Source organism: Gallus gallus, chromosome 1, assembly GCF_016699485.2.
Source record: "Gallus gallus isolate bGalGal1 chromosome 1, bGalGal1.mat.broiler.GRCg7b, whole genome shotgun sequence".
NCBI lineage: Eukaryota > Metazoa > Chordata > Aves > Galliformes > Phasianidae > Gallus > Gallus gallus.
The window spans coordinates 85,648,077-85,675,641 of record NC_052532.1 but is presented as its reverse complement, the minus strand read 5'-3'; the positions used below and the strand labels follow the sequence as shown (position 1 = coordinate 85,675,641).

Below are 27,565 nucleotides of genomic sequence, written 5' to 3'. Positions count from 1 at the left end.
AATCACCTCCTTCTGTTTGTTGTGCTCTTGATTCCTTCATTAATAGCATGTGGTTCTTGTACAATGGAACACACACACACTGAGCAGCTAATCCCAGCCCGGTTTCTCTGGCTGGACAACAGCACAGGCCTGTGCTACCTGCTGTCAGTCACCGCTCCTGCAGTGGAAGAGTGCTCATGTACTCTGCTCTTCCCTGTGGGGAAGCTCTTCCACAGACCCACACCTCCTCCAATCCCAACACACTCTTACCTGAGCAGACACCCAAACTGCATGCAACAGCGAGGTGGGGGCAAACAGTAGGTGTATTCAGTATTCAGGTAGCACAGAAATGATCTAGTTCCTCTCAGTTCCTTTCCTACTGAATGGGACTACATGGTTCATCTCCTTTTTGACTGCTGCTGTCTACTAGCACAGTGCTCAGCAAGGACAGTCTGTCATAATAGTTCTCTTCCTGAAAGATCAGTTGCAGTCAGCTCAGAGCCCATCTTTTCACTTGTGAAATGAGAACAGTCTTTCCCCGAGCGTACAGCTTCATTTACTTGTATAGACCTTCATCAGTGCTAAACTGACTGTACCTGAGCTGCCAGAATAGAAGGCAGGCAAGAAAAATAACAGGGAAAACATGAGATTTTTATGGAATTGAAATTCTTTCACATAGGGACAATAAAAGAATAAAAGATCCTCTGTGAGAGAAATTGTTCAGGTGATGATTTGGTCACTAAGTTGCACAAATTCTAACTCCTTCTATTAGAGTACACAGGCAATACAACCACACAGTGCATGACCCAAAACACATTAGCATCACCCACAACAAAAACAGCATCAAAAGCAAGCACGAGCAGTTGAACAGAAGGGAGACTCCATCTCATACCTCACAGAAGGACCTTCACCACTCTCACAGTATTGCTGTGCTTTATCAGTTTTATGTCAAGCTTGATTTTGCAATCAGTATTCATACCACAGACAGTAACCACCAAAACGTGTAATTAACATGTTTATTCAAACACAAGATACATTAAACCCTTCAAGAAACACATCACAGCTCGGCCTCAGCATGTTAGATTTTCCCACTTAACCTGCCTACAAGACAACAGCACAATCAGACTAAATGGCTATGGCAGAGAATCGTGCGTGATGCAAGAACAGGATAAGAGCAAAGACCATTAGGAGAACTTATAGCTGGCATTACAGCCCAGTGTGGATTGTTCTGAAATCGACAAGAGGAGGAAGCTTTCTCCATCAGAATACAAGTATAATTAGTACACATTTTGCATTAATATTTATAATTATTAAAAATAGAAAAACATTAGTTTCAATTGGCTCTCTACAATACCTATAAGGTAAAGCCATAAACGGACTAACTCTGCTTAGGTGAAAAATGCTAAATCTCTAGAACTGACTAGAGCCCAATTCAGCAGACAACTTAGGCATGTGCACAAGTTCTGCTGACACTAGCAGGGCTTACAAACATTTAAGTATCACAACGAACAAAGAGAGATTTCAACATGCATCAAGAGCTAAGTACATGCTAATTATCTCAGTGAATCAGGATTATAATCCTTAAAATATGACAAAGTTATATACACTACGTAAATCACAATATTTCTCCCTCAATCTACTGTCCAGACAAAAGAAAACCCCTCTGCTGGGTACAAAACCACCCAATCCTGTCCCCTGAATGAGGCATGGCTCTCATGTTCGCGCTTTTGGAGCTGCTAATAAAACACATCAGTCCTAGGGACAATTCATCTTAACTGTTCTTTTTGCATCAGTATAGCATTAAAATTTCATGTGATTTAGAAGTTCAAGATCAGCGAACTCGCTGCTTCTTCAGCTCGTTCCCAATCTACTGATAGATGCTCAGAACTATACAAATGTACAGTAACGCCAATGACTATATACAATCGTGCACAGGATACTGGAAGGAGGCCACAAAGGCATATAAATAAAATTTCCACTTGAAAAAAGTATTTGATTTCTCTTACACTTAATGTTGAAGTGTTACTGCAAACAAAAAACTCTGCAGTGTTGTCACGTATCAGCCCTCTCCAAACAAGACTGACTGTAGAATCATCCTTGTCCAGGAGTTAGCTTGCCATAGCTATGAAATCCAGGTATCCAGGCAAAGGTTCCACATGCTCGGGAATGAAACATTCCCATTTGCTCAGAGGAATTTAACTGTTGGTTTGTTAGGTTTTTATGGGTTTTTTTTTTGTGTGTGTTTTTCTTTTTTTCCCTAAACTTACATAACCCACTATATGATAGTGAACAAAATACTTTTGTTTCATAGAAACAACTAACATTTGCCAACACCAGGCAAATGGTCTATTTACAGATACATTAGGACTGCCTGACTGACAGTGAGTGTACGGTAACTCCAAGTAACATGGAGCTCAAAACAGCGACGCTCTCTGCTGAACTGTCTTCCCCTTTAGGATACGTCTTATCTAGACAAAAGAAAAAGACAAACCCATTAGCATGTATCATCCTAAAGTGAACCAATCTAAAACAAACAAAAAAAACAACACTAGAGGTCCAACTCAACTCTTTACAAGGATAGATAATGGCAGGGCAAGGGGAAATGGTTTTTAAGCTGAAGGAGGGAAGATTTAGGTTGGATGTCGGGGGGAAGTTCTTTACTATGAGAGTGGTGAGGTGCTGGAACGGGCTGCCCAGAGAGGCTGTGGATGCCCCATCCCTGGAGGTGTTCAAGGCCAGGTTGGATGGGGCCCTGGGCAGCCTGGTCTGGTATTAAATGAGGTTGGCGGCCCTGCCTGTGGCCAGAGGCGGGGTTGGAGCTTCATGATCCTTGAGGTACCTTCCAACCCAGGCCATTCTGTGATTCTGTGAACTCTGCATTCTTCATTTATCTGAGTCTAGCTTCCAAGTTCAGTTATAGCAAAATTGGTCCAATTTTACACGATTTGAATCAACAGAATCACTCACTTAGGTTGTTAGCTTCTTAGCTCAAGAGCCACCTTTTTTTGGTTACATATCCGTGCAGCTGCTATTTCTTCATCTGTTACTCAGGCCTAAGAACTGCTATTTTCATTGCTTGTTGTAATTACTAACACGACCTTACATCATACTGAGATCAGCACAAGGGAGATGATCTCCCATATGCTGCACGTTTATGGAGAAAATACTTCTAAATATTATTTTCATGAGAAAAAAAAGCTACAAATTAAGCCCGTAATTTCAGGTCTCTGCATATTCTTCCTGATTTTAACATTAAAAGATCCCTGAAGATAAAAGATCTGCTGGAACTTTTCCCTAGGAGTTACAAGAACTCAAAACTTGGAAAATTTTGAGAGAAATATAACTTTTGTGTGGGTGTGGGAGGATAGGGGCTAAGAGTTTGGGGGTTTTTTTGGGGTGGGTTGTTTTAGTTTGTTTATTTTTTTACCTGTTCTCCTACGAGGCCATCAGGAACCAAGTGAACTGGCTGTTCATTTTCCAAGTTTCTGGCACTCGGATCAGCTCCCTTTCTCATTAGCAGGCGAACTGCATCCAACTGACTCACCCGATACTGCAGGCTGGCAGCCACATGGAGCGCCGTGTTGCCATTGTAAGCCTGGAAAAGACAAAGTAACACCGTGAAAAAACCAGCAAGGGGGGCATGAGTGGCAGTATAGGCACAGTGACAGGTGTATACATCCTGGATTATATCTACCTACCTTTGCATTCACAAAAGAGAGGCAGTTGGGCAGCTCCAAGAAGAGACGGATGAGCTCCAGATTGGCTTCCTCCGCTGCCAAATGTAAAGCAGAGCGACCGCTCTTGCGATCCTACCAAAAAGAGAAGACAATGCTGAACAGAGGTACTCATACTATATTTCACTGAAAGTCAGTCTGAACAGGAAGCAGTATTTGACAACAATTTACAGCTCAAGAGCAGGATATCATGAGCCCGCTATTACTACAATGCTCCGAACATATTCTTAAATTTAAGGCACAACCGATTTCAACTGGCATGGTATCGTTCTTAACCCAGAAATTAGACTGTCACCTCCCTTTTCCCATGGTTCATTTGCATTGATAATACCTTGTTCTTAATAAACGCAACACTCTTATTCCACTTAGGTCAATTAAGCTGCAGGTTGCTTAGGAAGCTTTCAAATGAGTCGACTTCCTCCCTGTTAAGTGGGCTGAGATGTGGTGTGGGAGAAAGGGGCACGATCTGTTTCCATATTTTCTTTGGATCTGGCACTTCAGACAAAAATTGTTCTACTTACTTTTGCTTCAACAGAAGCTCCCATTTGTATCAGAGTCTTGATGGTTTCCACCAGGCTCTTGTTTCTCAGCAGAAGTTCCTGAACCTCAGGGGAGTGAGGTGGTTGACAGTTTTGTAGCTCATGCAGCACAGCGTTATGGGCCAAAACAGCACAGTGCAGGGCTGTCAAACCTTAACATGAAAAAAATCAACATTAATGAATGAATGTAATACAGAATTCTCGACTGGCTGTTTGCTCCCACATTTCTAAGTAATAATGACTACTACTCCTGAATGGCTCAGGATTTGGGCTGTTAGTCACTCTAAGTAACAAGCCACAGTGAGCTGGCACATAAGGATCTCTCTTTAATATACTTCTTTAGAGAATGTACTTCAGGAAGATCTATCGCATGGAAAATAGGTTCCATTAAAAGAACTCTCTGGCACTAGATACTGCATTCTATATCCACCAATATGCCACTGGCACTCTCATTTTAAACAACAGCCTATTATCATCTGTCCTTTCCATGCCAAACAGATCAATCACACGTAAGAGAGAACAGGGAAAGATCTCAACAGGCAGAGGCTAGCCATGCTTTTATCTGACAGATATTGCCAACTGCAATGCAATTTCAATTCTAATTGTGAATTTGAACCTGGCAAAGATACAATCCATTTTATTGCTCTTCTCCCAGGATAACATTCAGCTATAAAACCCCGTATCACCCAGTGAACTGTAAGTTATAAACCCCAAACTACTCACCATCGTAGTTCGTTGCCTCAAGGTCCACATATTGATTGCTTCCCATGGCCCCCTTTTGGATTGCCTGCGAATGTGGGAACAGGTATGCATTTAGGTCTACGCAAACCACATATTGCTTCCTCAAGCTTGTATACAGCCTTGCTGCAACAAAGTTGCAGTCAAGAATAGTATCAAAGACTTACTTATTGTTTGCATATACTATGCTACCTAATCACTCACTGGTGGGAATCTTACAGCAAGAGTCATCCTCACTTTAAACCACTGATGTAGAGTCTAAGACATATCAAAAAGGCTACGCAGAAGAAAGATATGAAAAGGTGCAGTATTTCTGTAGCCCTCCAAAATTGCTAATACCAAGTTAAGAACTATGGATAGGACAGAGTTATGTCTGCCTCATACTCACCTGGAGGACCTGGGCATGCCCCTTCTCAGCGCAAACATGCAATGGCGTTCTACCCCAGCAGTCTGTGGTGTTGACTTGAGCCCCCAGGCTAACCAAATCCTGCACAATGAGATGCTGGTTGGCAGCCACAGCAACCTGGAAAGCACTCTGCAAACATTGAGAAGAAAATTTCAACTATTAGTCATCTGATCTCTAACAGGAAAGAGCAACTAAAACAAATAAAAAGCCCAGCTACCCGGTATTATTTAAGCAGTGATTATGAATACCAGGAAGCCAGGACAAAAAGTCGAGCGTATAGTTTTACCAGCTCAAGGTGATCCCAAGAAGTATTAATAGCTCAAGGTTAATATTAGTATGCAGACATAATCTCGGGGTTAATATTAAATAAGCGTTTCACCGCATTTTCCTCAGGGTCCACACATCAGAGCACTCAGGTGCACAAAGCAGGTGGCAAGAGTTTGAGAACCTCACCTGGCCATTGTGCTCTTTAATATCCAACATATGCAGAGCAGCCATTTTCCTTGCAAGAACGTAGGAGAGAGCTCGTCGGCCCTGGGCAACAGCAATGTGAAGGAAGCTGTGGAAAGAGGGAAAACAGTTAGACAACCACACAGACTGGGGCTCAAGTCACTATGTAATTCCAAACACACGTTGTGGGAAGGGCTTTACACTGCCAGCTTCTGATTTCATCTGAGTGACTAAGATGGAAGCTCAGGCACCTTCCTCCCAAGGCAATTTAAAGCATCTAAATTAGAATCTTTTTTCTCTCAATTTACCGGATAAAAATCTAATAAGCACCTGAAACGAGGCGATACAACTATCTTATCTACTAAATATGCTGCAACTGCATGCAGCACAGCCCATCAGCAAGACGACGACTGGTGAAACTACTGCGCTCATAGCACAAGCACCACTAACAAACAGCTTTCGCTACAACTCAGTGGTTCACCAGAACCTGAACAGAAGCGTTCTCCAACCTTCTACTTCAGAAACAGTGAGGTAAGGGCTACTCACGTGTCTCCATCCGAGTCTTTCGCGAGGAACTGGTCTTGAGAGATGTTAGCCAATTTGTTTTCCTCCTGCTCCACTTGCCACTGGAAAAACGACTTGCCCAGCTGCGTCGTGTTCCTGGCAACACTTTGGGATGGTAGAGAGACATTCAAAGTGGCCAAAGAGATGCTGCGTTCAAGACTACTGCAGGCATTATTGGGAGCCAGGCTGAAGTTCTGAGCGTGGGGGCTGACGTTCGCCTGCGGGTGGGCACTGGGCAAGGACTGGAGGGGAGCAGAGATGGTCTCTGAGCCTTCAGAATCATTGAGGAGGGAGGAGAAACTTTGCGACGGGCAATACTGCAGTTCATGGCTCTCAAAGGCGTGCTGGTGGTAGCCCGGAGACTGGTCATTGGCAGAAAACGGCCTGTACTCCAGAGATGCATCCGAAGTGTAGTTCTGTAACAAATCCTGGTTCTGCGATGAAGGAAACTGGTAATGCTGAGGAGGATCAAGCATACTCTGGGAGGTGTGATCTTGGAATGCTTGGTACTTCTGGGGTGGGGAAAAAGCCTGTGTTCCCGGACTGTCGTGGTATTGCTCGCCGGGTGAGCTGTGGCTGGAGACACCGTGCAACCAGCTAACCTGCACTGTATTCAGGGAAACAGGGCTGGACTCGTTCTTAATGTTTATGATGTTCTGAAGCAGATCAGAATTGCTCTCATGCTTTGGTTCATTTTTATGCGTTTCTTCCATGTTATCCATTGAAGTTGGGGTCTGGGGTGGCGTCTGTCAGAAAAAGAAGCAAAACAAGCCCCACAGGGTCAGAGGTATCGTTTTAGGAGATAATTCCTGCTTACAGAGAAACAGGCACACAAAAAAAAAATACCACTACAGGCTTACCAGGAGGTGTGGGTGAACATTAACTTGGCGTTTGAAAGGAGGTCCATCAGAAAGGAGCTCAGGAGCCTTTCTTTTGCCACCCTGACCTAGAACGCTCTTCAACTCTGCTAAAATAAACAGACGTATCACGATAAATAAATGAATGTAAAACCCTCTTGGAGACTGCTCTTACAATCTACTTTTAAAATACTATTGCAGGGTATTTAGGCTCAGGTGTTTGTTTCTTACCTGTGTATGGTTCGTAGTTCACCAGTCCTCCCTGTGCCTTTTGAGGGAGGAAAAGAAAACAACAAAAACAGATTATTCAATCATTATAATGCTATTCCAGTGAAAACAAAACAGAAGAGACAAACAAAAGCAGAGGTTTGGCTTCTATAAACATAGAATAGGTCTTAGAATAATGCTAGCACAGGACAGTCAAGCCCTAATTAAATTGTTTTCCATTGAGATTAGAAAACATACAGAGTTTTATGCAACTTAAGTGAAAACCATGTTTTTTTCTGAGGGCTTTTTTAATAAGCTGTTTGTTACAATACCACAGAACTCAAGAAAACACAGAGGAAGACAACATTCCCCAGTGTGGTCTCAAGACTTAGCTTTTTTTCTTTGTTTTAATGTAAATAAGCCTGCCCATTTTCTCTGTCTCTAATGCCGTGAACTCTTCTATGCAGAAAGTTTCCAGTGGCGACAGCAGGGTAGGAAACTCCGACACGCTGCCAAAAGGCAGACTGTGAGGAAAAACTCTCTCTAAGCCTCTCAGCGTTTCTCACATCTTCCTATTTCCCAGCCTGCGGTCTGCCTGCCTTTACACAAGGGGAATGCAATACGCTGCTAAGTCATTCTCCTCAGAGAAGGCTCTCAGCTCCTAAAACGAACGACCTCAGGGGCTGCGTAAGCACAGAAGACAAACCCATCTTTATCTGAACTCTCCTCAAAAAGCAGGGCTCGGTGAGACGTTGAGGTGCCCCCCAACCCCGTAGGAGGTGCCTCTCCCACCTCCTCCCGGCTCAGTTCTTCCACGGCGTGTATCGACAAGGAAGAATTACGACTCCATCCGCATCACATAACGCCACAAACGAGACGACCGCTTTATCGCGTGCCCTCCTTCGCCAACCTCAGCCGCGGCTCAACCCCATTATGTCAGCCCTAAACAACGCTCGTTACCTTGCCTTCATCCGCAGCGGGGCCCGAGGACATCTGCTTGCTGCTCCTGAAGTGCAGCAGGAGCTCCTTCACCGAGTTCTTCACGCGGACCCCCTGGAACGGCCCTCTGTGCTGCTTTCCTCCCCCCATGTGCTGCTCCGCTGTCGAGAGAGCACACGGAAGACGGCGCTTAAGCCGCGGGGTCGGCGTTCAGAGAAGCGGACGAGCCCGCGGGAAGCCGCCCGAAGCCGCAGCCGAGAGCCTTCTCCGGCTTCGTCTGACGAAAGGCCGGAAAGAACCCGAGCGCGGAACCGCGGCCGCCGCCACGTCCCCTCCCCGCAGCCCCGGCCCCGCCGTACCTTGCAGCGCGGGGCGGGCGCCGCCCCGGCCGTCCCTCCGGCCGCCGCCGCGGCTGCTCACCGAGAGGTCCGAGTCGGAGCCCGGCGAGCCCGGGGCGGAGTGCGCCGGCGAGCAGCTGCCCTCGCTGGAGTGGGGCGAGGCGCCGTAGAAGTAGGCGAGGTTGATGGGGCTGCTGAGGGCCCCGCCGTCGCCGTCGGGAGCCGCGTCCCGGCTGCTGTCCACGATCATGGCGGTGCCGCGGGGCGGCGGGCGGCGGAGAACGGCGGGCGGCGGCGCGGCGACGGACACGTCCAGGGCTGAGCGGGCGGCGCGGCGGGGACTGGCGGGCGGCGGCAGCCGCGAAGCGCTTATAGCGGCTCCGCCCCGCCGGCGGAGGCGGGCCCGGGCACGGGCGGAGCCGCGCTTCCCGTAAGGGCGGCGGGGGGAGGCGGGACGCGGCCGCGCCCGGGACCGGGCTGAGGCACGCAGCCAGGCCGAGTCACCGCGCAGCGGCTGCCCGGCGGGGAGCAGGCACGAAAGCTGTCTTGTTTTCGCGCTGCGGTGGAGCCGGAGCGCAGCAGAGCGGGGAGGCGAAGTTGTGCGGTGCCCGCGCTAAGCGCAAGTCTCTCACTCGCTTTTAACATCAACCGCACCGGTCGGTTAACTGTATTCACGGGGCGCGCCTCTCCCTCTTCTGCCTCTCGAAAAGATGTTTCTGCTGTCCCAGCTGCCGCCGTACTCACCGTCACACGAGCCCGTGTTTGTCCGCACCAGGTTGTGATTAGGATGTTGTTAGGGCTGCGGCTGCCCCCAAAATATGCAGTAAAACACCCCTGGATTTCTGAAGTATATTATGCAAATTGGAGGGCTGTAATTTAGGTTATTATACGTGTTTTAATTGTGCTAAAAAAAACATGGGACAGGTGCAACGTGAAATTATATTAATCAGCTGTGAGGAGGCAGGAGGGAATTACTTTGTGTTATTCAAACGTTTTGGCCCCCGTCGAGCGAGGAAAGGGTTCCACAGATCAGATTTATTCAGTGACAGTAAAACTGGCAAATGCAACGTATAAAATGAAGTCAAACAAACGCTCCGCGGTGCCAGAAATAGCATAGTCTGATCAAGCCAGAAATTCATTTGCTCCCCCCTCAGCAGCCATCTCCCAGCGGGCTTCAATGAACTGCCTTATGCAAGTAAGGATTTCTGCCATCAGGCTGTATGCTTTAAACAGGTGAGTTTGCCTCCTTGCTCTCCAAACCTCAAGATCTCAATTGTGATACCTTAGCTTTAGGTAGGCACTTGGACTATTTTCTTGCTAAAATGCACTTGCTGAGATCCCTTACCTCTAGGACATGCTTTGCATGCTGATGGAAGCATCCGTAACACGGCTTTCTGAAAGCAGACCTGACTGGTCTAACCTAATTTTTGCATCACTGCTCCACGGATGGGAAGCAAATGGTTTTTAGCCTGGTCAGAAGGGTCTTCAGCTGCTACAGCAAACAGATCTCGTCTTTTAAACAAACAGTAACATGAATTGGAGAAGCCTATAGCTGAAAACGTTAGATTTAGTGTCATAGTAGATGCCAAACCAGAAGTGGATTTTACTCCTCTTAATTCTGCTAGGTCACGCAAGGTCCTTAAAACACACACAGGCAGAGCGAGCGACACCTTTACCGGTGCTATTCTGTAATCATTTTGGATCTGATTTAATTGAAGATTAGTCCCTACGTGTAAACAGAAACCATCCTATGAAACAATACAATGAGGTTTTTACCTTAACACAAAGAGGTTGGGGAATTTCTATCCTATATCAAAGTTGCAAGTCTACCGAAGGCCGAATTGTTGATCTGCTCTCATCGTACCACGTAAAATCCACTTCAGGCAACAGTCCGATACCTTAGCTCTCGTGTTTCATCAGCAACGTCTCATTTATCAGCTCTCCTGACATAAATCCGCTCCCCATCAAAGCAGATTAAGACAAGTCTAATTCCACCAAACTCTGTAACAAAAGACTCTTTCAAAAATACACACACCCAACGTTGCACAAGATGAGCCGGCTCCCAACAACCTCTCAAAGCACCCCGTGCAAGTTACTGGCAAATTATTGCTACATTTACAAATTGTAATTATTAATACTGCAGACCTCGAACGTTTCTCTTGGCCCAACCACCACGTAACATCTGTGGTGACCAAAGCCCCAGCAGATGTCTTCAACCTAAGGAAATTCCTGCCAGGCAGGGTAACGACCAGAAGGGCTCATCACCTCTACTCCTGCCGGGAGAGCTGGCAGAGCCTGTATGGACGGCCACGAGCTGGGAGGAGGAGGTCAGCAGGGAAGGTATCTACGAAGGCACTCACCAGGCAGCTTCAGCCAGCTTTGGCTAAGCAGTAGCCCAACAAAACCCATGGAGCTGCGGAGCCGAGAGGCCTGCGTAGGGGTGGACGCCTCAGCTCCCTGAGCAGTGGCCTCCCAAGTTCTCATCAGCTCTCCTCTTGTTCACTGCTGTGTATCAATAATGCCAACTAGCGGCCAATATTAGCAACATTTGCCCTGAAACCTGTCTTGAACGCAGCAGCAAATGGTGAGACGTGCTTATATTCGTATCTCAGATCGCTGCTAAAATGAGACGTGATGCATCGGTTTGCAAATCAAAACCTCAACTTCTTCCCTCGCTACCAACTAAACATGCAGATTAATCACTGTTGCCTGTCTCCACGTTGCTGTCTTATTCAGAGCCAACACTGAGCAAAGACGCGCTGGAAATGCTGCACTGGGCTTTCCCGTGGACAAAGTGGCCTGAAATAACTGTTCTTGACATGAGAAAACAGCTGACCCACTGCCCAAAGTTGAAGCAGATCAAGAAGCCTTGTTCAGTGCTTTGGGGCTTTCCTGTTAAAACGCATTTTCATTGTTTTCAACGCCCTTTCTAATCATAACCATGAGGTTTTCTCTCATGTCTGGGTCCTGGTGCTGGGAGTAGCACTATAATGATGACAACATAACCTCAGACCAAGAGTGACTTTTTTCTGTCCAGCTTTCAACCACCTCTGGTTTATCCTTTCTCACAAAATGCCTATAGCCTGAGCTGGAAGGGGAAGGGGACTTCCAGACCATTCTGCAGCACAGCATTAAAGAAACCAGAAGGAAATTTTCTGTGAAACTGCCTCAATATTGGATGGGGATAACTGGTGCAATGAGCTCTGCAAGGCCCACAGCACAGGTAACGGAGGGGATCGAGCACTCCCAGCTCTGAAAAACCTGGGCTGTACAGCTCAGGTAGAGGTTTGCACATGCTTGCAAATTACATCTTCCTAACACCCTCTCTCATCCTCTTTAGCTTCATAGGTAAGTGATCACCAATCCAACAAAACCAGCCCCTACTTTTATATGGTCAAACGATGTGGCCCCACGGCCTACCTTCGTATCCTGGTCCCAGGATCGGTAACAGGGCACGTCCACAAGCTCAGTTCTGGAATCACCAACTCCTGTGAATGAAACCTGGGCATGGTTTGCTCCAGGACTGCTCCCTACAGGCAGTTGTACGGGCAAGGCTGTGCCAGTTTACGCCTTGCTATTTTGAATGACTCTCCAAAAGGCATCCTTCTTCATCTTCCCCCTCAGAAAAATCCCCGGGAAACTGTAGCTCCACATCACATATGCAGCAACAACTTGCTTGAAAAGCAGCACTGTGTTGGCGGTGACATGTTATTTCAGGCACTCGGTGTTGAAAAGGGAAAAAAAAAACCCAACAAATCAAGCATGGAAAATATGTCCTGAGGAGGCCACACGGGGCTCGGAAGAGATCACAGCAAAGGGTTATGCTTTATGAATACGGCCAGTCTGCTGTAGGGAAATGGACAGCCTGTACCGCATCTGTGCCTGCGCTGCCTGGTCCCTGGGGCACACACCGTGGTGAATGCAATAAGGGATATCGACTTCAAATAAATCAAGCCCAGAAAACAGAGCTTTGCTTTCACTGTACAGCAGTACGCAGTTGTCTCTGCCAGATATATGGCCACTCCTAACACACCGGGGAGCACAAGGAGAGTGCCAGCCCCCAGAGCAGCTCACAGTTTGGTGGGAATGGGAGTGGTCTAAAGCCTCCTCAGGCTGTCCTAAGTGGCAGCACAGAACAGCCTTTAGGTAAATTGGCAGGGACAAACTAAGAGTAACAAGAATTTGGTTTTGCAACACATTTCTGGAATTGTATGACCTCTGTGGTATTTCTTAAACTGAAAATAAAAATGGTAGTTTACTGTCCAGTTGCTTAATGCAAGCGAATATTTGCTGTGTGGATGCCAAATGTTGCTTATTCTCGAATAGGTATAATTAGCCTCCTGCTACAGGCTTTGAGTCAAGGCGTGCGAACACAGCTGCCACACCTCTGTGTGCCAGAAGCATTTCTATGCAGCACACAAATTCCAGACAGTCCAGCACAACACCGAGTTGGCTTTTAGAACAGCACCAAGAAAACTGGAGATGGAAGCTTAGTAACTACTTCACTCCTGGAGACCGTTCTCTAGGATCAACAAGCGTGCTTGCCCTTACAACTTAAGAGACCACGTGTCAGCAGGTTGGAAACAGGCCATGATGCATTTTTTCCTCTAAAAGCTAGTACAGAGGAGCCTGTGTTCCCTCCCTCTGCTCTACTTTTCCTCGACATCGGTATCCATGACTGCTGCTCTAGGATTAGCCTGAGCTTCAAAAAGGGAGCGTGTATAATTCTTCATATTAGAGGAAAAACTCAGACTATTTGCTGTGTATCTTTTGGGGTTTACTCCTTTGATCTGAAGAATGCCCTCAAATTCTGCTTTTTTTTTTTTTTCCCCTCACAGGCTGTTTGATATTTAAGAAAAAAAAAGTTGGTTGCTCCCAAGTAGATTCTTTCACACTTTGTACACAAAGCAGCTGAAATCAGTACAGGGGAAAAGAAACACTGAACCTGTAAGTGTCCAAAGCTGCCTAAGCTGATTTCTTTGCAAGTAAACAGTCTCCCTTGTACGCCTTGTATTTGTGGACATTCCTTTTGTCATACTCACTGCCCTGGTTAGTCATGTTTTCTCATAAGCTGCTCTATCTCATTAGTACCTTGCAGTAGGAACTCATCACTAAGACACACACGCACCGCTGATGTCACAGCATGTAAATACAGAGCAAAACGCTGTTTCCCCATAGCAAAGGGCAGCATCACATGTCAACTGGAAAGCGTACTGGTGTATGCATACATGAGGTAAATAGTGCATGTTCCTGTCTCAAAACACTATGCTTACAATATTCTGGCTTAGAAAGGGAGTTAGTGAAGGTTCTCAGCGCTGTTGAGACCACTGTAGATTGAAAGATGCAAGCATGAGCTTTCCTTATGACTCATGCCAAAGGTCTTTCTCCTCCTAACTCAGCTGGCCAACCTAGAATGATCGATAGGTTTTTGTCCTAAGTCCACATTCATTTTTGTTTTCTGTTTTCAGACACAAGAGCAGCGCTACAACCAAGGCAGTGAGCCCACTCCAGTGGGCTTGGATTTCAGTCTCCTTACTTTCCACAAACAAGGACAACTTTAACTACCAGGAAAACAGAATCACGTTCTCATAGGGGATGCACAGTTGTCTCCCAGAATGCTGCAGCATCGTTCAGCTCTTTGGTGCAGGAATAAGAGGAAAAACCGCTTTATCTCAGCAAGGCTTTAAACCAGAAAAATATACGTTTCACTGTACTTTGCCCAGGACCCCTCAGTCTCTCAATTTACACACGGTAATGGATAGACTAACACTGAGGTTACCCCATACGTTCAGGCTTCTCAAACATATTTTTCTACTGAAAAACGTTGCCCAGACAGATTTTGAACAATTACCCACTTCTTGGACGCCGTAACTCAGTCACACCTACTTCACGGGAGTTCTGACAGCTGGCCAGAAATCCCAGGCACAGTGGTAAGACACGTGCAGGTCAACTGTGCTGTAGTTGCGCATGAGACCAACACCTGCAGGGAGCTTCAGCATTGATTTCCACCATCCTACACAGTTGATATGCGAGGATCCGTTCAGTCGGAGAGTGGGTATCAGCATGCAGGAAATCCCAGGCAGAAACAAGACAATGCTGAGTGTCTCACACCACTGAGACTCACACCACATTAGCAACTCAAAGCTTATTGAAGCAAAGCACTTGCTGTTCGCACGTCTCGTGTCTTGACCTTATTTCACTATGATTTTCATACCATAGATTTTAAATACCTTTAGTTCAGACTTCCAGTTACTAGAGAAATCCCAGCTTTCAAATCACATGGCTATTTGACCCCAGGAAAGTCCCAAAACTCAGCTGTGGAACTGTCCTCCATTAGTCAGACAAAAATTCAATAAACAGGAAATATTCTCACTTTTCTAAAAAGCACCTAAACCAAGGCAGCCAAATAAGATTTGGCTACTGTAAGGAAAACGTTGGTTTCTTCCAAGTAGCAATATAAAAACTTCCCTGATGCTTGGGATCAATTTCAAATTCCAGGACAGGATTTATCCACAGTTAAACGCATGCAGTCATCTTCAAGAAGGACAACATCGCTATTAGAATTTGTTGCCACATATGTCTCAGCAACGTAACTCCTACACCTGCATGAAGGGTACTAATATCATGAAAAAGATACTAGCGTCATGTCTTATTTTGACTCTGTAAGATTAACAGCCAGTTTCTACACACTTAGAAAGAAATCCAGGACAATGGATAGTAACAACACATTACGTTAATATGCAAGTTGTGCAGCAGTTAGCATAAAATAGCAAGAAACTTGAAAAGAAACCCTTTGGATTTAGTGGGGCATCATGGAAAACTCTGTTCTCACACCTTGGCTCTTTCCTTCAGTTCTCAGCTGGGAAGACATATTGCCTAAAGCCAGACACATCCTGTCTCACAGGACACTGCTTTCCATGGAAGCTAGACCATGGGTTTTTAAGTTTCCTTTTCAATTCCTGCCAATTTCTTGCAAAGAAAGCAGGGCTAAAGGCAGCTCTAGACTAGCCTTACACGTTTCATCTCTTAGAGCTGGTGATCGGGGATGCAAAAACTGCACTCAGGTTTGCTGGCAGCATCATCAGAACTGTTTTGCTGTCCATAAAACCCTGGGCTACAGTAGAAGGGAGGGCTGGGGCCACCCCTGCCATCCTATTGCTCTGGGAGGCTGGGGATGGGAAGGACATGCCCAGGAAAACAGCATGCAGTCCCAGAGCTTTGCCAGCAGCTAGCCACAGGCACTTGGAGGCAGAGGGTGTTTGCTCCCCACACACACCCTCTTCCTATCAACTTCCATTAAATGCAAAGGGAAACATGGCTGTGAAAAAAAAAAAGTCAATAAAAGGTTTCAGTAGCCAAAAATAAATGGATTGCCTCAGGAACAAAGGTGATATAAGAGTTTAATTTGGAGCAGAAATATGACTTTGTTCCCAGTGTCCCTAGGTGACACCTTTCCCTCACTAGCTGGTCACACAGACTGGCTAACAACACGTCCAGGGTTTGGCCCTTTCTCTGGTCCCTAGGTGCCTTGACGGAAGCCAGGATATCCCAGCTGAAAATACCCAGCTTCTGTCTCAAGTAGTCACACGCCTCCTATGCTCATCCATACACCTGTCTCAAGTGACACTGTAGTATGACTACAATTACATTTTGTTCTCTCCAAGAAGCTCAGAGCTGAGCTGCCTCCCAACCTGCAGATACAGGCACAGGTAGCAAATCAGGATGCTGCATAATCAACCTCATGCGGTAAGCCAGAGAAACCCTCACCAGGAGGTGTAAAGGAGTTTATGGCCTGGTTCATTAAACTTATAGCATACGGGATTTTAAAGTGAAGTTTAGGTTCATTAAACGTACTTCTTTTTATTCCCACAGGGTTTTGCTAAATCTCAAAAGTAAGCATAAATCCCTGCTCTTACACATTTTGCTGTGCTGTCAGCAGTCTAAACGCGCCAAGTTTACTCCCATCCTATTGAACGCGGCAAACTTGTATGCTGATGAATTCTGCTATCCCCAAATTACTCACTAGATTAAACAAACAAACAAAAACTGGAATCAAAATACCCAAGACGCTTGCATCCACTTCCAATCTCTCTTCCAGTCAATGCCCTGAGTTTAGCTGCCCATCTGCCCTAACTCCGAAAAATGATTACACCCTCTTCCAAAACGAAAAAAGAAAAAGATTATATTCAGGGAGAATTGCCCAAAGTATCAAAGCTGTTTGGGGTTAAAAACTGCAGTTATTTCCACCTGCGTTTTGTCCCCAGACCCACTGTGGGCTTTCAGAACCCCAGCATTTATTGCGGTTTCTTCCCTCTTGGTCATCACGCATTACCCATCCAAAACCCAACCAATCCTCTATACCCAACCCCAATGCAGATGTGTGCCGTATGCATATATGTAATACGTAAGCTCCAATCAATTACAGCTTTTAAAGAATAAAGCAAACGGAAATAACAGAGTACCTTCATGTCAGAAGAGCGAAGTTAGAGCTCTGCGGCATACAAGCCATCTCCTTGTACCCCACTGGCAACCAGTCGTCCCTTATGGCCACGTCTATGAGAATGACTGAGAAGTTCCTCTGAGGTTTAACAATATGAAACAGAGAAGCAACAGCAGGGAAACTACCCGCCAAACATCTCGCTTACTCTGGCTTTTTAGTCACGGGGAGAAAAAAAAAAACAGTCAAAAAAAAGACACCTTAAACACCTTCTCCCCAGGTTTTACAGCTCCGGGCTGAGTGCCCACAGGGCTGTTTTTATTGCAGTGCCCAGGCACCATTTATCTTTTAGCTCTGGTTAATCGGGGAGGGCCAGGGGGGGAATGTTATGACATGTGAGAGGAAGCGGGAGGGTGGAGGACAGCAGCGCGAGAGCAGCTCCCTGGACTTTTTCTGCATGGTGGAATTTCCCAGGCAGGGTGAGCCCCATCAGGGACATTCCCCTGCCAGGGAGGCTGGCAGGAAACCCCGAGCTGGCGTAACGCTGCCAAATAGGGTCTAGAACATACTGACGTATGTTTTACAGCAAGAGCAATGAAAGAGGTCTGTTATAACAACGCAAGGGAACAGAAATCTGCAGTGAGCAACTCAGCAGGATTTCTTTCCTCCTGTAATTTGGTTCCACCTTCTATTTTCAGTGCTGTACATACAGCCGCAAGAAACTGAGAAGCGTTTTGTAACCCTCTTCTGTCACTGTGCTACAGGGTAATCTGTACAAGCAGGTGCCTGTACAGCAGACACAAAGAAAGCAAGCATCAAATTGAACAGCCTGAGCCTTCAAGATACAGAGCAGGGAACAGTACCTCTCTCCTTGGTGAATCTCATCTGGATTTCGTTGTGGTTTCGCCTTCAGAAGGGCCGAGATGAATTTCACAGAAGCTGCTATCACTTACATCGTGCAAACTCCACACAATCAGAAGCTTGATTTAAGAAAAAAGTACTTCCCCTTAGTCACAGATGCAATGGATGTAAAGCAGTCATCTGCTTCAGTAGATAAACTGATCTTCCAGTCTTCATAATGGGAGAAGTTCCTAAGATTTTCCTAAAAGGAGAAAGGCTCCTTAAAAATCATTTTGCTTTTCTTCCCCTTTCACCAGTGCCACATGCCAGAACTCTCCTTGCTCATCAAACAGTGCAGCCAACAAGGAGAGGACACTCAGATCTTCTCAGAGCAAACGTTTCCTGGCTTCAATGTATTTCATTAACTTCTCTTAAGCGTAGTTAACACATGTCTACCAATGAGGTAAGAACACTTAACTCCTAATCCCCTTGTATGTGCTTCCCACAAGGGAAGTAGATATTAAAAAAAAAAGGGGGGAGTAAAATAAAAAGCAGGCACTACCCCCACCTTCACCCTGCCTCAGCAAGCTGAAAGACGTAGGAGAAAACTTTTTCTTCCCAAAGGTGATAATTTTGAAACCTTCCGCCTGCAGGCAGGAAATGCTGTGTGGGCTCCATCTTCCTGTTCTCAGATCTATTATATCACTGGAACATGTTCAACTGATAATCTCAATGGGCTCAACGCTTCTTCAAAATAAGGGTATTTTCTTCTAGCCAGGGCAAGAATTGGCTGGGCAGCTGTAGGCGTAGAGTGCCCTCAGCCTTGTGTAACGCACAGCTGGGCAGTGCCTCAGACCAGGCCCTCACACAGCTCTCTCCCACTGCAGGTTCACAACAGTGGGCTGCAGCAGACCTGAGTGGCCTCTCAACACCTCCCCAAGAGACCAAGACCTCTCTTTGCAAAGAAGGAATGTGGATGAGCCATCATCATCAGTACCTGGAGCACCACTCAGCAAATCCAGCTCTTTCCCCGTAGGTGTAGCTGCCTCCCAAACCAGGGTAGCTCAAGTGCTCTGTGTCCTAAAGCCATTATCAGACACTCGTTATCAGCTGCAAACTCACCAGAGGTCAGCCCGAGGAGGAGGGCCATCCACTGGTTCTAACTGCTGCTGCAAAAACAAAGTCCAAATGGGACAAGAAGCAGGAACTGAGGCACAGAAGGGCAAAGTAACAAAGCCAAGCATAAGACGTGCAGTAGAAAAGGAAGAAAAGTCACAATTTCAGTCAGAAATGAAAATATCTTCTTGTAGCAGTATTTGCTGGACAGACAAATTAGAGCAATAAGACATTAGGAGTAAATCTGTTGCCACAAAACCTACATTGCAAATGGTGGATATGAAGTCAATGGGATTGGAAGATACTCATTTATTGGACACATTTTACAACAATAAAATAATTGTAGCATTTGTTTGTTACTTGAGTTCTTGAATTTTTTTAATTAAGTTGTGAAGACAGTATCTGCTTTCCTTAGTTTTTTGTGTTACTTATCAAAGGCAAAAGTAAGACACAGCAGAAGCTACTAATAATAAAAACACTAAGGACAAAAAGGTTAAAGATGAACCAGAAAGGGAAGACAAGATTAGAAGGAAGAAACAGCTAAGACAGAAATATCTGCCTTGCCAGGAGAGAATCTGATTTAGGTAGTGAAAAAGAACAAGTGGTTCTGGAAAAAATGTGACTCACTTGTCCCAGGGAATAAGATAGGAGGAAGGATTGGAAAGAACCGAATGCAGAATGGCAAGGGAAAAAACATCAGCTCGTTCTGCTTATTCTGCTTTTTACTCAGGTACTTTTGTGATACCTCGTACCTGGTGAGCCCCAAAGGGCAAGTCCCACCTTGAAGCTCTTCTGTGAGATCCTTCAGAGCAAGCTGCCATGCTGTGGCAGAGCAGCACTCATGCCATACCAAATACCAATCATTGCAAACAAGCTGCAGCAGACATTCAGACAGAAAGAGAAAGGAGAGCCCTGTATCAGGCTGAGCCAAAAAGAAACCAGGCTTATATAGATATGCAGAAGGCCCAAGCATGAAGACAGGAGGTAAAATACACTTGTCTACAAAGGCTGCTCTGAAAGTAAGGCCTCCTATTTTATTATGTTGGCCCACAACATCAGAGGTGAATGCTGGTGGTATGGCAGTACAGGTTGAACCTTTCCAAAAATATTCCTTTACATTTTGTTGCCACGGGACTGATGGCAGCAGATTGCAGTCTGACAAAGTGGTATATGATAAGGAAGTGCGTTTGAAGCAAAGGTGTGTCACTAAATTCCTGCATGAGGAAAAAATGGCATTCACTGACATGCATCAATACTTATTGAATGTTGACAGAGACCAAACAGCAGATGTGAACACTGAGGCGGTGCAGAGTGCATTTCAGCAGTGGCAACCAGTGGGTCACCTCCACTGGTGTAGACTTTGACAAGCATGGCATGCAGACTCCTGTTCTCCACTGGAAAAAAAAAAAAAATCAGAGCTAACGGTAGTGACTACTTAAAAACAGTGTTGCATAGTTAAGAATTAGCTCTACCAAGCAATGTTATTGTGCTCTTTGTATCTGTGGTAATTTCCACAGAAATAGATGGGAGGCGTTACTTTTGGAGTGACCTACATAGAGTATCACCCAGTGGTGTTTGCACCATTCATTTTTAAGCCTTAGGAATTAGAAGATGAACTACTATCAATGGCAGATCTAAGACAGCTCTCATTTGAGAGTCATCCCAGGCTCTTTTTCAATGCCTCAAATCCCCTTCTAGGCACGTTCATTAATGATTCACTAATCTGTTAAGCCCATCCCAGCTGACACAGCTAAGATGCAGGGCAGAGCGTACTGTACTTTCACTTGGGTTTAGTTACACACTCACTCTGCACACAGGGCTCACAGAAAGCTATTCTAATGCTGTTGACTTTCTAGCATCCTCCCATAAAATCCCTCTGCTCCACTCCAGGAAGATTAGTTCCTATGCAATTCACTCTGACAGAATCAGAAAACAGGCCAGTTTATTTTACTCCAAAAGATTAGACGTAGTAAAACAGGGAGTAAAGAAGGACAACATTTGAGTCATTGCCCAGAAGTGGGCTAGGTAACCTAATATGAGAGCTCAGATGTGTGAAAGGCAGCAGAATGAACATCTCAAGAGAGACTCAAAGATCCAGATTTGGAGAGATAATAAAACATTTCCCTCATTTCAGACCTTCCTGAACCATAAGGACGGCTGATGTGTTGGAAATTATGCAGTATTTTGTCAAGGATGCAGTGATAAACCACAGGATGAACACAAGACAACCCATATCAATTGGACCAAGAACACTAAGGTCTCACCTCTTTGTTAGACCCAGTGTAGCACCACTGATCCAAAAGTGCTAGGCTGCAGCCTTACTGTCAGAAACTCAGGTTTCAGTTCCCTCTGTGCCAAGAACTTGTTTCATTTCAGGAAAGTTAGAGACCTTCTCTGAGTCACCGCCATCTCTGAACAGGATGAGGATGAAGCACAGGATGAAAGCCTACTTGTATACTGTTCCTTAATCTATGTTTTGGGTTTGGTTTAAAAAGTTCCTCACCTCTGTTATCCATCATGTCTACAAACGTTTGACAACCCAGTACATATGGCTGTACAAACAAACTGTAAGCAAAAAGTTCTACAGCAATACCTAACAAACAATTTGTATTGCATTACAGTCAGGAAGGGAGTCGAGAAAGAAGCGTCTGAACAGCTTGAGTGAGAAGAATTGTTCCTTTTCAACACATTAGGAGAGCAATATACATATTTCAGGGTGTTATATCCAAGGAGTGATTCCATCCCTCACAATTACTATCATTGCGCATGAAAAACTAGACATGACCAAATACTTCCTTCCTCTCCTCAGTGCCACAGAAGACCCTTGCATGACATTCTTCCTTCCCCTTAATCCTGTTATTTTTGCTCTTTCCTATCCTCTATTCCCGTTTCCTCTCTGAGCATGTCTGAGGCCTGATCTCATATCACACTGAAAAGCATCTTACACTTTGTAGCCCCCCTGCTCCTTTTCTGGTTGGATGAACAGATGGGACACAACGGCATCAAGCTTCACTCAGAGGAGCAAGCTCACAGAAGAACAGCAACTTCGATGACTCCACAGGACACTGCCTTGGATCCTGCCTCCTTCTGGGGTCAGCATTAAATGAGGGAGGGGGGACAGAAAAACAGAAAACATTTTGCAATTCTGTCTCGGTATACTCACTTCCATTTAGCAGGAACTTATAGTTGAGGAATTTTTTCCAAGTCAAACAGGGTATTGTTGGCAATGTACCCTGCTTACTCGCTTCCCAGCTGTGAATCCTGGCTGCAGCGTAACCCCAGGGCAACCCAATAGCAGTCCCCTACCTCCTCCGTCGTGGCCCTCAAGCCACCACAGGGCAAGCACAGCTTATGTCCTAACATGGCAGTGGGCACGTACCCAGACTACAGGATTTCATCCATTACTTGAAGTAATGAAGTGACTAAAGATTTTTCCATTGGCGAACTAGGTTTTCAAAGCCCTCAGAGAAAGAAGCCTACATTACGTACTAAGTTTTCTTGTGTGTCAGGATTGACACACTGACAACAGGAAACAGTGTGTTTCAGTACTAGGTCTGGTGCCAGGCTTGAGCCACCACTTGCGCAGATCATATGCCCCTCCAAATACACATACATCATCTGAAAAAAAAAAATTAAACTGATTTTTATCTATAAACTGTTGTATAAAACTTCTACCCAAGATGCAACAGTAGTTAGGTAAAACTAAGGGAAATATGACACATTTCTAAAGGAACTATAAAAAGAAGGAAAGTTATGTGAGGTTAGGGCAAACAAGATGAACTGATACCAAATCAGATCAAACATGTTTGGTGCACAAGCTTGCCCATTTTAATAGGAACTTGTTAATCTTCGAGCTTTTTGGCTATTTGAATGGCTTTTCCAATATCATCGGGCAATAATACGTTACAGCCTTCCTTGTACAGTAAGCATTTCAGTATCATCCATATCATAAAGACACCTGCAAAAACACGTTTTTCTAACATACAGAGACCTCCACTGCCACCAAGAGCTTTCTGAACAGTCTTGATGTGTAGCATGAACTAAGTATGAAGGAGCAATCTGGACTTAATAAGTATGAGCTTTGTAAGTTAAATATGCATTTTGCGACAGACATTTCTTGCTGCTACTTAACCATGAGTGGAAAGAAGTTTTAACTCATGTTTCTGAAACAAAAAAAAAAAGCAAAAAACCCCAATATTGTTATCCTTACCAGCAGACAACTTCAGACGTTTGTTTGTCATGTATGCATGGAAGCATTATTTGTAATATACAGAAAGTCATGCTGACCCTTGTACTATGCACCATTCCTTTTATTAAATGCTTACCTTTAACAAGTAAGAATAATGAAAAATACTCATTTGAGTCTCAAAGTAAAGGTGCAGTGGTGTTGCAAACAGAAGAAGTCAAGCAACTGAAATTGAAAGAAGTTATGACAACAACTTCCTTTTCTCCTCTCTTTCATTAAGAACTCAAATAACATTTCCACAAGGCATCCAGAATTAAGAAATCTGCCTAATGTGATTTTTGAACAGCAAGGTCATGAAAAGCAAGGGCAAACTATCAGTAGCAGAAAATCACTGAGTATCAGCCTAATCTGTAAAATGAAGATTACTTGCTTTACAGATTGCTCTGATATCTTCTGATGAACACCATAAAAACACAGAGCATTCTTCACTGATACTTCAGTGAGCTGCAGACGGAATAAATAAGTTAATAAGGTAAAGAAAACTTCTGTACTGAAAGATTAATAGTCAAAAGGCTCAGGGTTGGGAATAAAAGTATCCAAAATAGCACATTTTCTTCCCTTCAACTGAAGAGAATGGAAAGAAAAGCAGCTTTGAAAAAAAATCTCATGAAAAATTTCTACACGTAAATGAAGATACTCCACTGACAACTGCAAAATTCCTTTTGAGTTCCATTTCATATTAATTAACTTGAAAATTAAGTCCTAAGTCCTTAAGTCCTCAGTAAAATCCATTTAGAAGCTTAAAGGTTTAAAGAAAGTGATTTAAAAATATTTTATTGCTTCTGATTATGTTACTATATACAGTACACACACAACTGGTGAAACAGGTAGCAAAAGGAAAATAGAGATGAAAATAAGTTTACAGTCAAACTGAATGACAAAAGCATTCTGCCCTCAGTCTTCATCTTTCAACACCAGTAATGCCTCACTATCTCCCTTTCTTCTCCCTGTCTATTCCAGGGCACAAAGAAATAAACCATCAGCCCTCAACCTGCATTAACAGGCAATTTTCCTGAAGTTCATGACCTGCACGTTAATCTGTTATTAAAAAATTAATCTGAAAGGCAGAGGTTCTCTATCAGGAGGTGATGAGACATCTTTGCTAATAGCAATCCAGTTCTCTCGCTTTTGATTGTCATAACATTCAAGATTTCTTCTTCTCTATTTATGACAGCTAACAGTGATGAGAAGTTGCTGTTGAAGAGCAATAGTGAACAGTGGAACATTCAGAGAAGAAACGCTGTCACAATGCTTTCACACGATACAGCATTTTGAGGTTAGTCCACAAATGAAGTAGTTTCCTTCAAAGTAAGTTTGAAGCCTTATTTTCATTAACGTTATTTGGATAGATTTCTTGTTCAGGATGACAGCTTTATACTCTACCCATTTTAAAGATACACCTAGAGAAGATGAAAACTCATTTTGCATTGTGGTGTTTACCTTTCCAGGTCTGAATTGGTGTGGTCTCGTGCTAGCAGAGAATGCACCGCTATTAACATATTCAAGTAAGAAACACTCACCTAAAGCTAATATACACAACAGACACTAAGGGAGGCAGTTGTCAGTAGCAACTGGCAAACTGGACATCCTGAATTCTAATCTGAAAAGGTAAGATTAAATGCTATTTGGCTGTATGCAACTCCTATGGTGATTTTTTTTAAAAAACTTTTTCAATTTGTGAAGCTTATTGATGGATGCTGTGGACTTTTACATGCTAAAAGCACTTACATTTGTTTTCAAAGCAGCGTTCTTGTAGCTAGCAGCATAAGCTCCCTATAGTTTCCAGCAACAAGAGCACAGTCTCCCCATACATGGCAACAAACCTGGCAGAGAGCAAAACACTTCTGATACAAAGACATTACTGCACTCTGCAACCTGCCCATTTGTTCAGTTTTTATTTTCTCAGTTCACTCACAGATAATTGACTCATTCTCTTTAAGCATGACAGACCTCGTCAGAAGCACTCTACTACCTGTCTTGACACATCTCTCAGTACAACCATTGGTAAAGACCAACTTTGGCCTGAGTGGGACCAGAAATAAGACAACACTGAACACTTCCCCACTCTGCAATTTAATCAAAGTGTTCAAAGTGCTACTTATTAAAACTATAGGCAGGTTCAGTCAAATTAGCAGCATTGAAAACCGTTCCAGGAGGCCCAAGAGCCACCTGCTTTCACACTGGCAAAACAGCAAACATTTACCAAGCACCTGTATGAAGGGAAGTCCTGTTTGTGTTTGGTTTGGGGGTGGGATTTTTATTATTCTTCTGTCATCTCTTTATCCAACAGCTTCACTGTTGCCAGCGTAAGTAATAAAACTATACACAATACAGAAGGAAAGGAGGACATCAGCACACAGCCTTGATGCTAGCTCATGCCAGACTTATGCTACCCGTTCACAAATTGTTAAGTGTATCCAAGTAACTTGGCTTCTCCTGACACAACACATTATGTATGTATAAAAGTACATAACAGAAGCCCAGCTTTGCAAGAGCATAATAGAGTATGTTTATCTAACAGAGAAGTAAACTGATTTCATTAGGAAATGCCTCAAGCAGGCAAGCTTGCAGTTTTAACACGTACAAATTGCCTGAGACAGTGCCTTCACTGGGGTCAACATAGACACATTGCTTTGTTACAGATAAATCAAGACAATGACAGTATCAAAAGTCAGAAGAAATTCAGTAGTATAGGAAACACAACTAAAATACTGGCCACTTGCATTATTTAGCAGCTATCTGTAAACACCAAGAGTGTCTAGTATGCTTCACTAAATTTTAGCTAACTCTTGATGACTTAATATTATAGACATTGTGATTGAGCTTCCTTAAGTGATAGTAGCAGCTTTAGGACACACTTCACATTTCTGGTCAGGACTTTGTAAAAAGAATAGGCATTGTGCTTCTCTGACTGACATAGGACTGCAGGGGATGCTCCTCCAACTCTGAGTTGAGAGAGAAAGAGAGAGTTTGGGAGAAAGACTGCTCCCAAATAACCCTTTTACTATATTTCACCCTCTTCCAAGCAGATTCCACATTATATGGAGTAAACATACAGTGCAGATGACTAGTAAAGCTAATAACCCACGTAATTCCCGATTGAATCTTGTCAATTTAAGGTGCTTGCTAATAATCTGAGATATAAATAAGATTGAAAGGAATCAACCTCACAGGAAGATATGGCCAGAGCAGTTAACTCTTCTCCACTATCCCTCACAGCTACCAGAGTTATGGCCAGCCTGCTTATACTGAATGCAGACACAATAACCAGAGTTCTTCCACACCATTCAACATAAACTAAGTAGCTCTGGCAAAGACCACCTTTACCTTAGCTGCAGCAAAACGTGACGTAGGGATGCCTACTTGTGCTAAATTTGCAGAGGGCACACATAAGATAGAAATGTATCTATTTGATTCCTAACAATTACTTCTTTCGGGTGCAAGTTATGTGGCAAGTAATGAGCTAGAGACATCTCCCAAGCATCCACAAAGTGCACAGCAATTCCTGAGAACATTTTCCTCATGACAGAATCAAGCTGAAGGGAATACCAGTCACTGTTAAAGAGGCTCACTTCTGGCCCAAGCTCCTGAACGTTTGCAGTTCTGATGACAATTAAAGTCTTGGGGCTGCGGTCCAGCAGTTGAATAACTGCCCGCCGAATGTTCCTCAGCCGCCTTATATACACTTCCACAGGGAAAGTGCTGAAGTGGGACCATATAGTTATGGCTATCACAGTGTTTCTCCCCCCAACAATGCCATTCAGTTCGTTAGCAATGTAGCGCAGTTCACTTGTAAAGACTGTGGTAAAGCGGATGGGTGGTCCGTGACAGCGGAATTTCAGTAGGATATTGTGCTTCAGATCCACAGACATAAAAGGGCCCACATTCTTAGGACTCCCCAGATTAAATTCCACTAGATCTGAAAACCCAAGAGCAAACATCAGTTAAAGACAGAAAAAGACACAGAACTATTCAACAGGACAATAGGATCACAGGGCAACAGTAGCAGTGAATACATACACAGTTCTAAGAATCCTAAAGTGAAACAAAAGGTAAGCATTATCATAGAACAGCCTACATTGGAAGGGACTTTGAAGATCATCAAGCTTCAACCTCCTCACTGTCAGCATGGTTGCTACCCACGGCCCTATCTAACCTGGCCTTGAACATCTCTA

General features: G+C 44.4%; 2 protein-coding genes and 1 long non-coding RNA gene across 12 annotated transcripts in view; 1 reads left to right on the top strand and 2 right to left on the bottom strand.

Moving 5' to 3' along the window:
* Window positions 1–981: 981 nt before the first annotated feature.
* On the bottom strand, window positions 982–17,502 carry NFKBIZ (NFKB inhibitor zeta). Of its 4 annotated transcripts, none has more exons than NM_001006254.2 (12): window positions 17,214–17,502; window positions 8,435–8,574; window positions 7,499–7,535; window positions 7,271–7,377; window positions 6,393–7,156; window positions 5,850–5,955; window positions 5,379–5,525; window positions 4,976–5,039; window positions 4,235–4,404; window positions 3,678–3,788; window positions 3,407–3,574; window positions 982–2,447 (listed from the first exon to the last, which is right to left on the bottom strand). In NM_001006254.2, the coding sequence occupies exons 2-12, from the start codon at window positions 8,561–8,563 to the stop codon at window positions 2,394–2,396; spliced, it is 1,857 nt and encodes a 618-aa protein (NP_001006254.2). In that variant the 5' UTR covers window positions 8,564–8,574; window positions 17,214–17,502; the 3' UTR covers window positions 982–2,393. The 4 variants fall into 4 exon arrangements, with proteins under 4 accessions (NP_001006254.2, XP_015151638.2, XP_015151651.2 ...); XM_015296152.3 differs by lacking the exon at window positions 17,214–17,502 and adding an exon at window positions 8,773–9,097; XM_015296165.3 differs by lacking the exon at window positions 17,214–17,502 and adding an exon at window positions 8,773–9,097 and having other exon boundaries at window positions 7,271–7,374.
* On the top strand, window positions 9,210–25,869 carry LOC124417086. The gene is made up of 2 exons (XR_006930850.1): window positions 9,210–11,974; window positions 14,220–25,869. It is a non-coding gene; the product is annotated as an uncharacterized LOC124417086 (long non-coding RNA).
* Window positions 24,149–27,565, bottom strand: part of NXPE3 (neurexophilin and PC-esterase domain family member 3) — a 19,186-nt gene continuing 15,769 nt past the window's right edge. For all 7 annotated transcript variants that reach the window (XM_416618.7, XM_015297258.3, XM_046898542.1 and 4 more), the window contains one exon: window positions 24,149–27,309. In XM_416618.7, the coding sequence (XP_416618.2) occupies window positions 26,759–27,309 (551 nt within the window). In that variant the 3' untranslated portion in view covers window positions 24,149–26,758. The remainder of the gene's footprint in view (window positions 27,310–27,565) is intronic.